At 30.0% G+C, this 18,949-nt stretch overlaps 1 protein-coding gene across 2 annotated transcripts in view; it reads right to left on the minus strand.

Moving 5' to 3' along the window:
- LOC132724275 (glutathione S-transferase 1-like) overlaps positions 1–15,287 on the minus strand; it is a 34,053-nt gene extending 18,766 nt beyond the window's left edge. The window contains exon 1 of one of the 2 annotated variants that reach the window (XM_060709110.1): positions 14,932–15,287. In XM_060709110.1, the coding sequence (XP_060565093.1) occupies positions 14,932–15,082 (151 nt within the window). In that variant the 5' untranslated portion in view covers positions 15,083–15,287. Of the gene's footprint in view, positions 1–5,667; positions 6,567–14,931 lie in introns of those variants that run through there. The other variant, XM_060709109.1, reaches the window with a different exon arrangement.
- Between the last annotated feature and the right edge of the window lie 3,662 nt (positions 15,288–18,949).

An 18,949-nucleotide genomic window follows, 5' to 3' on the forward strand; every position in this document is an offset into this window, starting at 1 on the left:
GACTACATCATACAATTGTTTATTCACATGTAGATTAATGGCTGAAAATTTAACATTTTACGGGTGCGTTTTATAAGATTTAATTCTTTCATGTTATAACATAATTTTCACGTTAACTATACAACTATACTAAATAGTCGGCGCTTGTGCTTAAAAATTACGATTACATACAAAAAGGGCAACGAACCGATTTGGCTTCAAACTAAAATGCAATGTTGTTCACACGGACAAACCTATTACTTTTGCGACTTCTGGCAACACTGTGCTCCATCTAAGATGTTCTGTATATCAGTAGAAAGGTGAATTAATTTTGCCCTTTTTAACCCTATTGATAGTTTATGGTTTTGAACCCAGCGGGCTAATTGTCCGGTGTGAAATTCATTTCCACGCCGGGCGTACAACGCGTTCACGATGTCCATTTGTCAAAGGTCATCCGGTACAAAGTATTTAAACTTTATGCTTATAAAATGAAATGACCAGATATAAAAAATGATGCACTCAGATTTTTTCTGTTCACCGATAAAGCATGATAGAAATTTAAACGACCGGTACAAAGCCGATTATAAAACATTAAATAGAATGGCATTTGTAGCTGTTGACCTTTTCAATGGTCATTCTTGACACAGGGCTCTTGACAACGAGGGTTTAGCAGAAAATAGGTCCAATTTTGAAGACCTTTTTTTTACAATAGGTGATAACAGAGAGGCGATACTAATAATCCCAAATGACAGAACAGTTTGGTGATCATAGGTTTAAAGAGTTTAATGCACGCAAAATCTCATGAACCATTTACTAAAGAGTTAAAACATTTTTTTTAAAAAGAAAATGATAATAAAGTCAACAACTGCTAATAAATAAGAGAAGAAACTCGTTTTGATAAACGACAAACATTAAATAAAATGTTGTCAGTTGTAAATAAACAACAACAACAACAACAACAACAACAACAACACAAAAAACAGAACGTCAAAATACTTTTACACTAATACGCGTAAGTATTTCCTTTACATATAACATATTTGATATGACTTTTTAACGGAAATTTCTTTTTTATTTTCCATTGTAATGAAAATATTTTAAAATCTTTTCAACCTCTTTCTTTAACATTGACGGAAGTTTAAACGAACTATTATGTCTATTAGATCGCCATGAGTATTAAATTAACGACAGAAAAGAAGTTATTTAAGCATTATATCGCTAGTAATGAATAACAGATTAAAAATGAAGGAATTTGTTTTGTCTCCCGGTTTTTAAGCAGCATGCATTCAGATTCATGCCAATTTTCATGAAGAATTTAAAATGTATTAAAAAAGTAAAATAATGTCAAGTAAACAGAAAAGTAATCTAAATATTACAACGGCAATAAAAATCTACGAAAATTACCAAAAAAATAATAGGCCAGAATATGAAAAATAGCTCTTAATGCGTTAGTCACGCAGTAGAAATATGGTGATAAATACTACAAAATTCAGCCATTAATTGCCTGTAACATATAAATTATTTCATGAATTGTGAATAATATTAATGTCCTTAAAATCTTAGTACTTTTTCTCAAAGTTAAATTTCTTGAAATGCTTTGTGTCATCCGCAGGCATGCAGCTTTAATAACTATAAATAAAATCGTGAAGCAACTTGAAGGTAGACGGTTACTTAAATTGCACAAATAATCATATACATGTACTTGAGACTTTCATTCAAATATTAATGAAAATTAACCAAACATCGTAAGCGGAATATAAATAGCTCGAATTTGGGTTGGTTGTTGAAAATTATATATACTTTAAGAAGTACAAAAGTAAATACTATTACAGCTAAAGAAATTACAAGCATTTTCGTTGTTTAAACATCGCACTCATTTTGGGAGACCAATATATGTCAAAAAGACCATCAAATCTAATTTCTTCAGATATTATATGAAACGCTAGTAGTAAAATCAGCACGTGCAAAGCTGTTCTGCCGTATGATTTGGTTTTGTCCTTAGTGACCTATGTCATATTTTCTATAAAGCATCGAAAAATCCATTTTTATGTCCCTTTTATGGCTTAACAACAAATTAATAATCTTTCTTTATGGTAGAGATGGGGGGTTCATTTCTCTTAAAACACGTTTTATTTAGACTATATAATACTATTTATTTTGTAAATAGTCAAGTAATTAATTATTTTATTGACAAAATGCAACTTTAATTGAATTCGTTAGGAGTAATTAAGTGCATTTTCAGTATATTCAAGGTATTTAACTTAATACGAGAAATCGCTTGATTGTTCAGAAAGAAAGTGCGTGTCACGAGGGGAACAAATAAATGACCCCCCGAGCTTATGGCAGTACGTTTTTGCCTTGTCACTTCAAACATTTATAAATGGAAATATTGCTTAAATATATGCCTATAATATATTCAATGCAAAGTTAAAGTAATTACTTATTTTATGAAATGAACGTTTTCAGCTTAATTAAGGACGTTTTTTTTCTTCTTGTTACAGATACAAATGAGGTGACATTTGGATCAGACATATGCACTGATAAAGAAGAACACTGGCATTTATCAAATGATTTAATTAATACAATATTAGCTGGTTTTACGCTGGTTCCCAAAATGTAGAAAAGCCGATGTAAGCATTAAAAACCCCAATCATAGCAGTACTTTTACGCCTTATGGTAAGTGAAATATTGCATTTTGATACAGAAGTATGCCGAATATGAATCAAGACTCAAGACATAGATCAGGTCAAATGACAGTATCAGCAATGGCGTAAGCGATATCTTTCAATCCACTATTTATTGACATCAACAATATGTTCAATTTCTTTGAAATCACAATATATAAAATGTATAAACAATTAACAGTATAATTTGTACAAAACAAGACTGTAAAAGGATACAGATTGCAAAAAAAAATGTTGAAAACCTTGTAATTTACAAGATGGGTTTGATCAACTTAGAAGAAATTCTTATTGCTTTGAACTACATGCATCAAAATAACTACAAATCGAATATATCAATTAGTTATTTTTTCTATATGTATTCATTTATCCTTGTAGATTAAAGAAAACCTTTTGCTTTTTGCATTTTTTTCCAACAGGTGTTCGTGTATGCATCGTTTGCCATAAAACAACGCGCATAAACATCTATTATAGTTATCTACAATTAAGAAAAATCGGATCATACAAAAACTATTTTCTTTATATTGTATATCAAAATTTCTATTATCTTTTAAAGCATGATATTTTAAACAACAAAAGCAAATAAATAGATAAATAAATGAAAATAAACGTTTTCTTCTCATGTTCATATCAATTAAATTCAAAAATTCGTGAACATATAAAATAATCATCTTTTCATATAATAAAAAAGGAAACTATCTTTTTCAAAAGCCAAGTGTACTTTTTTATAAATAAAATCGATCATAAAACTTGTACTAGAAAATTACGCTAAGTAAGCGGTATCTTGATGCCAAAACCTTTTGCCTCGCTACAAAAACAGTGATTATTTGACCTTGGCAATATGGTTGATTATTAATATTGAAAAGGGCAGCGAACCTTTTATTTATAATATTAAATCTTCAAAACATCTAAAACCATAGGAAGTTATAGAATTAGCTACATATTGAAAGAAACAAAACTGACATGAAAATTGTAGTGGTGCCAGTAGTTCTATTATGATAGAAAGCCAGAGTATCATTTTAGATTATTTAACCTTCGACCTACTGGCGGCAACATAATTCTACCCATGTCACCAGTGCAGACGAAGATCAGTCTGCACGTCCACGCCGTCTAATCATGATTTGCACTGTTCGCTATTTAGTCAGCACATATAAAAAAAATCAACCTAAATACAATAACTGGTTTTGTCCAGATTGAAAGATGGACGAGTTTATTTAAGATCATTAGCGTGGTAAGGAGGGTTTAAATGGTTTCTTGGATTGTTTTTACGTCGCACCAACGCAGGTCACATGGCAAGGTTCCAGATTTTCTGGTGGATAGCTTTGCGCGGATCGAACCTACAGCGGTGAGATGCAAGTGGTTTAAAGTAAACGACGTTAACCACTGGGCCACTTTTTACGTGATTACATGTACTTATATGATATTATCGTAAGCTTTCTGCTTATTGTAAAAAATCCCCAATTTTTTTCATTTAGCATTACTATTCAACTTCCATAAGAATATTTTTTTTACAATGTATATACTTTTTGACCTGATATGCTAATTTGATTTCAACAGACTAGTGTTTCAATTTATTTTGAATTCAGAATTGGCACGTAAATCACGTGCATTTTTTGCCAGGATTTTTTTTATTCACATTTTCCAGATAGGTTAATTTGCTTGCTATGATTTACTTGCATTGTTTCTTTTTTGTACTAGTTGCTCAATTTTGGTCACGTGAAACGGAAGTCCGGCACGTTTTCTTCGGGATAAATTTAAGCATTCGTTACGTTTTTATAAATTTATTAATATGATTGTATTATATGAATCATTGCCCGTGTAAATAAATTATCTATGTAGAAAGGCTACCATTGGAGAATAAAAATATCCGAAGTCTTTTCAATAAGGTTAAAGGTTTCATTAATTGCCAAACTAATTAATTAACAGTACACATATATTTTACGATATTTAACTTATTAACCCTTACCACGCTAAGTATCCTATATGAACTTGTCCATCTATCCATATGTACTTAACCAGTTATCACTTGAGAAATATTTTAATATATATATATATAAGTGCAGACTGAATTGTGGACAGTGCAGACCATGATCAGGCGGCACAGATGGTCTGCACTGCTCGCCTGGTAAGATTATATTGCCACAAGCACACTAAGGGTTAGTTCACCCACTAGATAAAATTCTCATCCTTTTATCCATTTATTTGAAGACCCATTCATTATCAATGTGCATATCATAATAATGTCCAATCCTTTATTTTCTTTGATTATTAAATTTCATAAAAGCAGTGCCTTTTTTTTTAGATCTATCTAAGGTCTCATTCTCATAGCAAAAATCGATACATTGATATAACACAATAACGTTACTTCAAACGTATTACATTTCATTTAAGAATTTGCTCACATATATCCTGAATATATCATATGAAGAACAACGACCTGAGTGCCCATATTATGATCCTATTTTGTAATTTTTACCTCAACGAAAAATCAAAGGCTGCTTAAATCTGGTTCCATAAACGCAATAAATTTTGTTAAAAAATTTCGTTCAAAAATATTCAAGTATTATTCGTAGTTATTGCGCATTGTATGTATGTGGAATTTATTTTTGCAGCATGATTTTAACTTTATAAATCGAGTTTATGTATCATTGTAACGGAAACTCATAATATTCATGTTTTTTTTATCTTCTTAAATGTTAAAACTTAAGCAAAGCCGAGGTGATTCGTGACCTTTAATACTTTAGCCAGGTTGTTTTAATTAGTGTTTTTCTATTAATTCTGATGATATTTGTATTTTGATGTTTGTATAAAGAAGATGCTGAAAATCTTAATGAAAAAATAATGTTATATTTTTTTCTGTTCTATTCAAACAAGACTTCAAGGATCAAAATTATACGGTATTAAACTGATGTGCGTGCGAAAAAAACACTTTCAAAGCTTATATTATTTAGAAAACACGGTCACGAAAAAAGTCCACTATCATCACGTACTCAGCATTTATACTCACTTGCTTTTAAAGAGTTGTACCATTTTTCCTCGCTATCTATCCGGTCATCGGTAAATTCCACTTCAGCTGCATGAAACAATAGCCGTGGTATTTCACCGCGTCCCCGTATGTCAAAATATGTCAATTTATACTTTCGGATACTGTCCTTTTTACTACCATTCATTTTTAATTCGTGATGAAAATTAAAAACTCTCAAAGCACTAAAGCATCTAGATTCGCTCTAAGTATTTCTTTTAGCTAAAGTCTGTCCGACCGAAGAAACTGTTATGACTAAAAATATCGCTCGAGACTTGTCCTAAATTTCTTGCTGTTTATTTTAAGATAAAAATAAGATATAAATATTGCAATTTTTCTCCAGCCTGATAAAATGATTGTGTCTTTATCTCAGATTTTTGTAAAACCTCACTCAAGTTTCAACTAATATCAGATAAACACTATTCAACAAAGTTGGAATTCTACGTCAAAGTTTCAGATAAGTTTTGTTTTGTAAATTTTGGCTTCAACGAAAATGAATTTACACCAAATTTTCTTATCACCAAATGCACAAACTGTAGTCCTTTAAATCTATTCACTAAATAAATAAATTTTAAATCTAAGTTAACATAAAACAAACATTTATCATCCAAGTTATGCATCCATGGAGTTTTAAAACACAAGACACTTTTTAATCTGCTTCACATCAAGGCTTGAAAGGGTACTGAAAAAATTATTAAAATCCGCTTTTATTTAATTCCTCTGGAAACTTCCCATTTTAAAAATAGCAACCAATCCGGGTCCCGAAAAAATAGTCCTAAATATCCGTCCCGTTAAAACGGAGAGTAGCGCAGTAATAGCACAGTGAACTCGTTTTGAGTGCAAACACTAGGTTGGAAGGTTACTACGTGAAAAGATCGACATTATAAATGTAGCATAAAATAATTCGCACCGACAGCAAGCTGGATTGTATCTGATACTTTAAATTAAACAGATCACCTTAAAAGTGACACTGCTTTTAAGAATGACTATTAACACAATACCTTCATGGAAGAATCCTCCACGTCTTCCACACGGCTTGAAGCTTAATTAGATTTCGAGAAATCAAAACGTTTTTCTTAACGACTGCATTGGTTTTCTTACAATGGAAAGTTAATACAAATAAACTTCGCAAAAAAGCAACAAAACGTTGTTTTGAAGATGTTTGAGACATAATAACAACAATAATCAATAAAACAACAATAATTCTTCTCAACAACAAAAACTCTAATTCTTTCCACGTGCTACAAAATAAACACCAACAACTTTTTGGGAACATTATTTCGCTAAAGACAGCTTGAATCAGCCCAAAATGTGTATAAAATGAAAAATATAAAAAGGACGACCTCAGAAAAAATCGCTAACCCCCCCCCAAAAAAAACAACAAAAAAACAACAACAAAAAAACAAAAACAAAAACAACAACACCAAGCAGATTAATTATATGTCAGTGCAGAGTATACATGTATACATCTTAAAATGAACAATATTACTGTTTTTTTTTATATAAACACTTTTCCTGTTCAAATTTCTATATTTTACATTTTATTACAGTTCTATTATTTCTAAATTTTACTTTAAAAATAACATATTCAATAATACTTAAATTTGTTAAAGAATCGGCAAATTATCTGTAAAATGCAAAATTAATGTAATGGATCTAACACAGTTTAACTTCGTTATTATCCCCGTCACTTGTGCCTGACATACTCTCATAATGTGCACTTTTAAGTTTTTATAAATATTATAAAATATAAAGACTTTTAAATCATTATAACATATAAAAAACAGTTGCTATTTGAATTTCGTTGTACCTCAAGGATGATGGCGGCTAATATTTAAGAATATCTCCCAAAGGAGTTGTTAAAAGCTACATAATAAAAACTGAAATGCTTAAAATGCTACAAAAATACTTAAGCTTTGGTCAGAATCGTAACGAGAACAATCAATTTCTTTTTTCGTTCGAAAATAAATTGGTTTAAACTACAAAATTCATTTTTCAAGCCCGGCCGAAACATAAATTATCATAATAAAATAGCCAAAACCTCTCTCAAATCCCAACAGGTTAACCCTAGTTAAAGATGAATACCACGGCTAAATGTACTTAGCCGGCTGTATAAACATTAATTAACCGAAGCGATTTAAAGTGTCGTACTGTCAAAAAGGTGCAAATAGAGGTAGTGTACAGCTAGTTTATTACTGAAAAAAAAATGAGCGAAATGATAGCTAAATACCTCATGGCCGATCAACCTTGTTCATTTGAGTTGAAAGTAGTACATTTGTATCTCTAGCCTGCAGGACAATACCTATAAGATTATTACTTATCTACAGAAATTTACCTATTGTTTGTCTTAATTGAATACTTTTATTCAAAACTCGTTTTTTCCTCCTAAATTTTCTTAAGAGTAGTTCTGTCAATACTTTTCCTTAAAGTTAATTTTAGTATCGAATAGTTTATAGCTTAATCGAAACACAGTACTTGTTTACAAAACATTCGTAATTACATTTTATCTAGCCTAAAACTGCAAACATTTGACCGAGATTTGCTTTCAGTTATGTGATAACAATTTTCTTTTTACTGTACAAATTAATGCATTTATCATGTAGGATTTGAAAAATGTTTTGCACAAGAGCATATACACAGAATAAGTAGTTAAAAAGTGCGTTAAAATATTTCCAGAAAAAAAAGTTACACCGACATATTATAGATATATAAACCAATTCTCGTCCCCTTAATGAAAATATGTTAAAAATATGTTAGTTACAAATAATAATTTTAAGTGATATACCAGAATCAATTTGTGGGAGGAAATATAAATATTAATTACAATATTTCATTTCCTAAATTTGTATAAGCTGATGTTTGTTGGCCATGGCAAAAGGTAAATTATTAAGAGGATATTTTTTCGTTTCAGTGAAATATGGAATATATTTTCACGAAACATGATAAAATGCCACATATTTTCACGAGCCGGGACGGCGAGTGAAAATATGTGGCATTTTATCATGTTGAGTGAAAATACATACCATATTTCACGAAAAAATAACCTTTTTATTTAATTTCATTATCAAAGAAAAATGGTGACAAACACCCTTGCTTGCTACGCAACTGTACTTGTACAGCGCGCAGTAATAAGTATTGTCTTGTTTTGCACGCGATATTTAGCTCTACATTGTGACGTCACGTAAACAACTCTTTAAACGTCTGTACAGCGTTAATGACTGAATTAAAGATATTAGTGATCGGATTTATTTTCTTAGTTAGATCATTTTCTATCATTCTAGATAGTTTTCACAACAAAATTCAACAAAAAATTGTTTTGTATTTATCAGATTTTTCAAACAAAATGGCGAAAATAAATATGAGTTTTGACTCCGCCCAATTTCATATTTATATTTCATATCTATTTTTAAAAAATATGAAATATATTTGACTGATATAGCACCATATTTCATGGGTAAAATTAAATAAATGCGGCTATTTTTGTTTATATGATATCCAATTGAATCTTTTTCTTCCGACAAAGATATATTATTATCATTATTCATTATCACGTGATTATGGCGGCATATTTCTGCCACCAGATAACCATATAACTAACTAGTTAATTAAGAGGTTAACTAGTTACGTAACTAGTTAACCTCTTAATTAACTAGTTAGTTATCAGGTAAACTAGTTACGTAACTAGTTAATCTCTTAATTAACTAGTTAGTTATCAGGTTATCTGGTGGCAGAAATATGCCACCATACGTGATATATGTATATTTTATTTATTCTCTTAGCTTCACCGTGCGCTATATATCAATAGTGTACTTTTCACGCATTATTCTTGGCTGAGAAATCACTATTTCCAGTAAACCATCAAAAATGAAACTAGACAGTTTTATTTTTTTTCAGTTGTATTAAATTCACCACACGAACAAATGATACCAATACTTTTATCATTACGCACATTCGAATGTATTGTATTAAACTACTATTTTGTTCAAACCAGTCGTTCCTCTTAGCTTTAACCAAGTATATATAAATTAACACTAATGTCGCTTCCTTAAATTGCATGTTTTATCTATTTGTTATCCAATTACTATCAATTGCCTTAATTGCCTTTATAGCATATTTTTAGAGCGCAACAAAGGATTAAGACAATGAAAATTAATATACCAAAAGACATAACAAATTAATAGACCTCTATATTGGACACATTTAAAAAAGTGTTGAATCTATCATTTCTATGAATGAATTCATATTTTTCTCAGTCGGCGACATTTAAAGAATATTTTTTTTAAAATAAAAGCTGCCCTTGCAGGTGTATATTAATTTACGAATAAGAAAACACATTAACTTATAAAATCACACGAGCATGTGCAGTTGTTGTACATTTTAAATATGCGTGATTAAGGGCGCCATGAAAAGAAGCTGACTGCAATGACGGCCTCAATAATTTTATTATCAAAACATTACAAACGAAAGTAAATAACGCAACACGGATACGTATAAATACTCATATATGCGTGAATAGCGCTTATGCAGTTTCTAACGTGCATTAATTTCTTGATAAGCCCGCAGAATGTATTAAATTACTCGTACTAAGTGCTTGGACACGGGCTTAAGCAGATGTATATCCAAAGCAAATGGAACATTTAATAATTGTGTACAAACTACTTAAATATTTTTTTGTGTTTCATTAATAAAAAGTAATTTTACAATTTCTACATAACAAAACTTTTGTTACTGGATAAAAACTGGCTCAAACATACATTTTCATTCAAAATTAACTCAATTCTGTGCAAATATTTCACCTTTGTCTGTCCCTGCTCTAAAACGGAAACGTTTAACACACAAACATGTTGTTTTTGCGAAGTCCATTAGCAAAACTGCGGTCATATGGGAAATACACACTGACCTTTTTATTTCTGTGATAAACAACGCAAAAATTACTGAGACTAATGTTAATATTGACGTTCTATGTATTTCATTTATATTATTTAATATGACAAAACAAAATAGCATTAGTCGGCGAGAGGTTTTATGAGTAGGTTTTGGCGACAATTTGTATATCGTTTTAATGGTTTCATTTTTATAAGCGACATATTTCTATCCATACATGTTCTCATAGCCTTGTTTTTTTGCTGTTGACCATAGTTGCAATTAATGTCAAAGCTAGACTTAATTACAAAACCAACTGCAGACACAGGAAACAACTAGTGTTGAAATAAACATTGTCGAAGAAATAACTGATTTTGCGTATTTTATTGATATAAAAAAACCCCCGAGTTTATCATCATTTAAAAAGCAATATTTGTCCAAATCGTATCAAAAAGTAACATGGAGTTAAGCCATATTATATAAATGTCAGAATAGGGCTAAAAACATCGAAGAAATTTGTCTGAACAGTTTGATATTTCTCTATTTAATGATGACATACTGAACTTTAATGTCTTAATAGACGAGTTTCATGACTATTTTTGCTTTTCTTAAGTCATTCTGGCGCGTACACGTGCCGGATGGCCACATTTTTACATTTTATCTTCAAATCTAAATCTTTTATCCACTTATTATACTTTTGATTTTGTATACGCCTTTATAAGCAAGAAAACAATTAATCGTTAGATTACATGATTGTTTCCTCATTACTATGTGTTAAAACTCATTTAAAAATTAATGTTAGAAATAATTTTTGATTTTTTTACTAATTAAAGCACAAAATTTAACAGAAATTATTTCAAATTTTCTTCCTTGTAAATTTTCCACTTTTTAAATTTCATTTTAACTTATTCATGGGGAAAAAATTAAAAATTAAATATGATATATATATCAACATATCAAAATAGGGTTGAATGTGTAGTCAAAGAAATATGATACCATGCAGATCAAATGATATAATTTTACATTTTTCTTTTAATTGTGCTCAAACAATACGCATAAGTTGTTAGAAAGATCGTTTTTCAATTTGATACACTTTGCTGAACTTTTATAAATAAGGACTACCGGATTCTTCAAACCAACCCGATAAGGTTTAATTTGCTTCCTGCTATAAAAGTGCTTAAAGTGCACAGAAATACAAGGGTACATATTAATATATTGTAACCAGCCTTCATTTTTATATGACAAAGGGTCTGTAAAACATGTTATCGGTATTTATAAAACTCCCATCTTTGCCATAGAAAAAAAAATGCGGAAGCAATATGTTCCTAGCACTAAAATTGCGGTTCAAAAGGAATAAACGAGAATTATTGTTTAATACTGGTTCAATAAGTGTATACCCTAACAAATGTAAAATGTGTACCCTGTACTGTACTGCAAAAGGCATAACACTATCCGCATTCCTATACAGTGTTTTGTATCATATTAATTACTTGTCTATATCTAGATTTGTTAATAACATGTTATGAGCACCACATCAAAAGTATTAGGTTTAGCTCAGAAAGTGCAGTTTGCAAATTAGACAGACAAACCTCTCGAAATATAAACAAATCTTCAAAACATTCTTCTTGGTAAACTTTTAATTTGTTCTGACCGGCACCGCTCTGTTATCAATGGAAAAAAAGTAAACTTGGCCAAAGATAAATCTACAGGCGTACCGGATGAATGTAAACACCTGGCTCAAGACATACAGTTACTGATTGAACCTTACGAAAAATTCGAGAAATTCGCTTCGTATGCTCCATTGTAAGCATATAACTATTGGTGTATTTTGGCAAGCATTTTATAAACTATTTGAACGGTTTACTTATCTAAGAACTGGATGCCCCCCTTGTAGGCAATTATTAGGAGTATACGATATAAACAATTACGCGCAAAATGCCATAAATAATACTCTTCCAATCGGTTTGTTTATGTTCCTACAAATGTTTTTCGTTTATTTTGTGGGTCATATCGGTGTATACACTACACCAGTATTGGAGTTCACTAAATTAAGTGCATAGTGGCACCTCTTTGGTGGATTACAGCCAAGCAGGGCACTGGATTTTTATCAGTTTAAATGTCTTTGAAAAATAAAGTATTAATAAACTCGAATTAAAAAGCCTATCAATTTTATGCACATACAAGATTATTTATATTTTATATATTTATATATACGAGTATATATAGTTTAAAATGATGTAACGAATTGTGTGTATAGCTCGTGAGTAGCAAGGAAAGCATACGTCAGAAGGCCAATGCTCTCACGATGATAATAAATATATCCAATTTTGCAACGGTCAATAAACTTGAAAATCACTCAAACCAAGGTTCAAATGAAATTTAAGCTCCGCCCACTCTTCGATCATATGACATTGGCAATAGAGCGGTTCAAGGTTTTAACTGTTTAAATTTAAATAATAATATAATAATCTTTACCATTGTTACAACATATTCTTTTGTCAGTTAACATGCAAGCACGACATACCTTAATAAACAATCAAAATATGGAATAAAATTGACATAGATAGCTATAAAAACACAAATAATAAAATTAAATATGAGATGACGAATAGAAATTTTGTTATATATAAAGTATTATCTTTTCATATAAGAATGTTTATGCAATTCGACATACAAAAATAAGAGTGTTAAAATACTGTATTTATCAACTTAATTCTTTATAACTCCGTTGATTTCAATAAAAAAAATAAAGGTATTTAAATATATGCAGGTTTGCAATAGTTCATTCATATGATATTCCCGCATTGTTTATGTCAAAGGACATACTTTATTTGGACAATTCATACAGACAAAAAGGAAACAACAAATCCCGATAAATTTGCAGTGTAGCCATCCATTCAATAGGTCGCTTACCTTAACCGAAATATAAATTATCAACGATAACGATTTGTTGAAATATTACTATAGAAAAAAACACTTTATCAACCGGCACAGGGGAAAAAATCACATCTATTTAACATATGCAAATTCATTGTGAGAGGTGTCGTTTACATAAACTTTATTACCCGTATAAGTTACCCGAGGTCGGTAGATGAATATTAAGTGCCACGAAGCAGAAAACAGAAAACATCGCAACTTGAATATCATTTGTCATTACCATGTTTTTAATTTTCGTTATGCTAAAAAGACCATTCATTTTCTGTTTAAAATGCTATCTTTTATAAGACTAGTACTATTATAGAATATTTCATTCGTTGAGGCTGTTTCATTATAAAACAGAATGACGCAATAACTACAAAAGTGTTAAACTTGGTAAGGAAATGCAATACCAGCTTTGCTTAAAAAAAGTAGAGTTATCTGGTATGATATCTGTATAATCTTATCAATGTATCACATTTGTTATTCTATTGTTTAAATACCTGTCAAAATTGTCTTAACGAAATAATCAGTTTGTACTATTAACCGTTGATTAAGCCCAACTTAATATACTATTAATTAAAACATTGTGCCAACTTTGTATGTTGAGGACATTGCTGACCAAGAACAAAACAATATCTCAGAATCTACCATTGGTGTGCATGATGTCTTTTATGATCTTGTACAGTTTTCTATTGTTGGGAATATTCATTACACATTTATTTGGATTGAAATCCAGATGGAACTTTAAGTTAAATAATATCCGAGAAGGGAAAGATGCATTGGAAGCAATAAAAAAAAACAAAATTACAAAAAAGTTGCATACTCGGTTTGATTATTTTTTTTTATAAGAGATAAAAGTAGTGGAGTTCATCATACTGATTTGGGCGTTTAATCTTCAAAACGAAATGTACTGGAATCAATGATCCCTCAAAAATATCCTAATCTGTTTCTAAAATTGGAACGATTTGAAGTTTCAGGTTCAGCTTTTTAAGGGATAAACTTATTTCCTGATTTTCAGAGTGCGCTTGTAAACAAAATAAAAACTTAACAGCAAAGCTTCTATCGTATATTAAAGCCAAAATAAAATACCGGGGTAGTTTTCATAATAGCATTATTATTGGAAAATTACTAATATAAATTATAATTTGTTTTTAATCTGAAGACTATTCAATTTCAATATGTAATGTTACTATTTATAAAATCAAACTTTTATTGTCTTTGGCAAAATGATGTGTATAAAAGACAAGATATAATAGCAAGTAAGGATTTGCCAATGAGCGAATATTACTATGCATTAACGTACATTATTTGATTTACAATTTTATCCCACCTTTACTAGTGATAAATGAATAAATAGAAGTACGTTGCAAAGTACAATGTACCATATAATGCGTTTAAGCAAGTTCTTCATTCTATGTAAATAACAAATTGTAATAATTACTATGATTGTTACAATAAAGTACTTACTTGGTTTCAATTCAATCCATTCGTTGCAATTTCCATTTGAATCAACTTTTAACCTCTTGTCTTCAAATTTTACTCCTGCATATGTAAGCAATAGCCTGGGGATTTCTCCTCTGCCCCTTACATCAAAATAGGTCAGTTTGTATTTTGGCATTTTGGTTTTATGGGATGCCTACAGCTATCACTATAATTTTGCAACTAATGCACAATATCAATTCGGCTGTTTCGCTTCGACCATGTAAACAGTGCGTCCGACTGTAATGTAAAGAATAACTACACGATTTATATACAGGTTAGCTAGATAAAGATATTTGAATAAAATGAAATACTATATATACTCGTTCTGGCCTAGATTTACAAATTGACTGTTCTACAATACTTCTCGTATCGGAAAAAGACCAATCAACTTAGTTAAACGTAACGCTCTACGGGCAATGCGTGACACTTTTGTAGATTGTGTTGTAACTTTTACAAGTCTTGGTAAAGTGCAGCGTTTCGTGTCATTTTTAAAATAGGATTCGACAAAAATGTAACTTTAATATAATGTTAACTGAATTAATTTTATGTATAAATATTATAGGAAATTTTAGAGCATGATGTCACAGATTGTGTTTGAAAGTTATCAACACCGTCATCTCTTTTAGAAAACATCATAATAAAATGATGAATTTGTAATGAAACTGTGTTTTTACACGATATTTATATTATACAAGAGCTTGATCACATTTTATAAATGAAACCAATGAAACAAAGACATTCTGACAACTGTTACAAAATAAGATTGAAATCAATGTGTTATTTATATGCCGTATATGAGTAAGAAACTGTTTTCAAATGAAACATACCTGCTTTGTGGCGAGAACAATAGACACGTTTTGAATCTGTTACTGAGATATAATTGAAGATGCAACATGTGTCACATCTCATCCCCCATTCTTTAATACATGACTAAACAATACTAAATCTTCACCACTGAACGTATTGGAATCAATGATCCAGAAGGACCACAAAAACCCACCCCTCCCACAAATAAATAAATAAATAAATAAATAAATAAATAAATAAATAAATAAATAAATAAATAAATAAATAAATAAATAAATAAATTAATTAATTAATAAATAAAGTAAAACAGCATAAGCAAAAGCATGTTAAGACGATGTTCCCCCCAGTCTAGGACCAGGTGCTCAAGTTAAATTTCCGAAAAGTATATTCATCTTAAATGAAACCAAAAGATGATAAAGATATGTTTAAAGCTGCATGACTCTAGATTCATGCAAATTTTCATGAACATATAACAAGAAATGTATTTAAAAGAAAAATATTGTGTAGTGAACAAAGAAAATAATTTATACATCGCAAACAGCACATGCAATCCACCAAAAAGAGTCAACATGAGCAAAAATGGTCCTTACTGCGTTAGTAACGCAGAAGAAATCTGGTGATAAATACTTCAAAATCACTCCTTAATCGCACATGACATGTAAATTATTACTTGAATTTTAAACCTTCTTACTTTTCTTAAAATCTAAGTACATTTTTTAAGTCTAATTTTCTAAAAATATTTGGCTTATCTTTAGGCATGCAGCTTTAATACAAATTGCAATGATCAGTAAAACATTTATGACAACGATTCTTCGAAAAAAAGGGGATGAAGTGTTGCTTTTAATATTTAACAATCGTCATATTCAATTTACTTCTTTACACTTACTTTGATACTTTGACTCTTTTTGTACTCAAACTTTAAGTCATAGTATCAATTTTAAATACACTTGAGATATATCTTCATAATTGTCAACTTATATTGCAATTTTCTAGGAAGTCTAACTTTTCATTTTATTCACAAACCCCGTCGTCTCCACACTTTTCATTTCTATGAAACATGTTGTAATCGAATACTCCCGTATAAATTAATATTTTAAACCCATTTTGATATAACTTAGGATATTCTATACTAAAATAATATGAATTCTCCTAACTGTCAGTGATATTAATGTAAAATGGGCATGGGTATGAATTTAAATGACATAGTGTGTGTTTCATTAGTTTTGCGTATTAAGTGAAAATCGGGGTTATCGGGTACTAGCTTAATGTAGGACAAAATTGGTAACAGGTCAACGTGTCAAATATTTAAGTGAAATATTGAAGAAAAAAACAACACACAGACACAGACACAAAAGAAAAACACTCACAAACCAATGGAATTGCCGGTTGAAGGGAATAAAGCTATATATCGACCAATGAAACTCATACAAGGGTACCATAATTAATGAAACAATGTATGAAAATTTCGAATAAAGTGTATGACGCATGCACGGAATCATAAAAAACAACTACATATAGAATCTGAGTATTTTGTTATGGAATATCCAATATATCATGGCAAATTCATTTTATTTACAAAGCTGTATATTAGATGTTTTTATCAAATGATGAAAATATTCAAAACTTCACTACTCACACATGTATCTCGAATGAAAGTTAGCATTGCATAGTCAAGATAACTAACAAGTATGTGCTTACCTAGATTTTAAAATTGTAATTTACATCAATACATAGTATCTAGTATCCAGGTCAGACAGATAACATTTCATTATTTTTTTTAATAAACGACACTAAGTTATGATAAAAAAATCAACGTTATCTTAAAAAGTGTGCTACTGACAAGTACAGTCAAATGTCGGAATATACAAATGCACACAAACTGTTGACTAATAATAAAAGATTTTTAAGAAATGAGCTACAGCTACATTCATTGGTATCACGCATCTTCAAATTGTTATTGATATAATACAAAATAACTACAAAAAGAAGCACAAAGACATTAAAAAAACAATAACTGGCCGACTATGCAGTACTTGCAACTTGGTTCCCTGCTTTTTGTTATAAGAACAACGATAATTCCTTTTGTTTTTCTGTCATTGCTACAAGATCACAGAATGTGTCTTCTGGTTATTTTTGATTGCTTCAAGAACGCAGTATTTGCCATTTGGATACCTGTCATCGCTTCAAGAACGCAGTATTTGCCATTTGGATACCTGTCATCGCTTCAAGAACGCAGTATTTGCATTTGGTTTGTATGCCATTGCTTCGAGAATATATAATAATTTGACATAAGGTTTCTTGTCATTGATTTGAGAAATCACATGTTGGTTAGTTGCCATTTCTTTTACAACGCAATACGTGTTTTTTGTTTTTCTGTCATTATAAATGAACGCAGTATGTGTCTTTTGATTTACTGCCATTGCTTCGAGGACGCAGAATTTGACTTTTGGTTTCTTATTTTTGAATTCGATATCATAATTTTATTGTGTTCTTTCGATAATGCAATGCGCATTTCTTTACGGACAAGTAATAGATCAAAGCAAAATGTAGATAGTAAGAAAGAGATTCCTAATTCTAAACAGGGCAGCAATTTTATGATAATTTTGTATCTGAAACATAAACAATGAACAACCTGATGACATAGATCATCATTTGGGCCTCATAAAGTTCATGTACACTATGATTAAACAAATAAATTTGATATCTATATATGTTTGATAAACAGATATCATGAACGGATAAGATTATACATAAACAAACCAGACAATTATGTTCAATATCTGATCTAGGTTAGATATAGATATCAAAATAAATTGAAGATAAAATTGCGATATCTGTGTCCTAATTTTAAACGACAAATCGTGAACGAATAATAATAATTATAATAATATTGATGATAATAATAATAATAATAATAGGCGATGAATAGGTACAAGACACTTTCTATTAATGATTCAAAATGTAATTATATTCTTTTTTCTTTACAAATAACGTTTTAGTGTGATTTATAAGGTACAAATACAAAAGCATTCAAACAATATGATGTGTCAATCAGAGAAGAATTAGACTCCTTACATTTTAGAATAAGTAAAAAAAAACAACAAAGCAAGACGTTGATAAATGCGCTTATTGGCAACAATCAGTTGTAAAAAAATCTTGAGTGTTGGTCTTCTCTACAAATACTGTTCGTATACAT

Source organism: Ruditapes philippinarum, unplaced genomic scaffold (genome assembly GCF_026571515.1).
Source record: "Ruditapes philippinarum isolate M1 unplaced genomic scaffold, ASM2657151v2 ctg107_1_1_1_1, whole genome shotgun sequence".
Taxonomy (NCBI): Eukaryota; Metazoa; Mollusca; class Bivalvia; order Venerida; family Veneridae; genus Ruditapes; species Ruditapes philippinarum.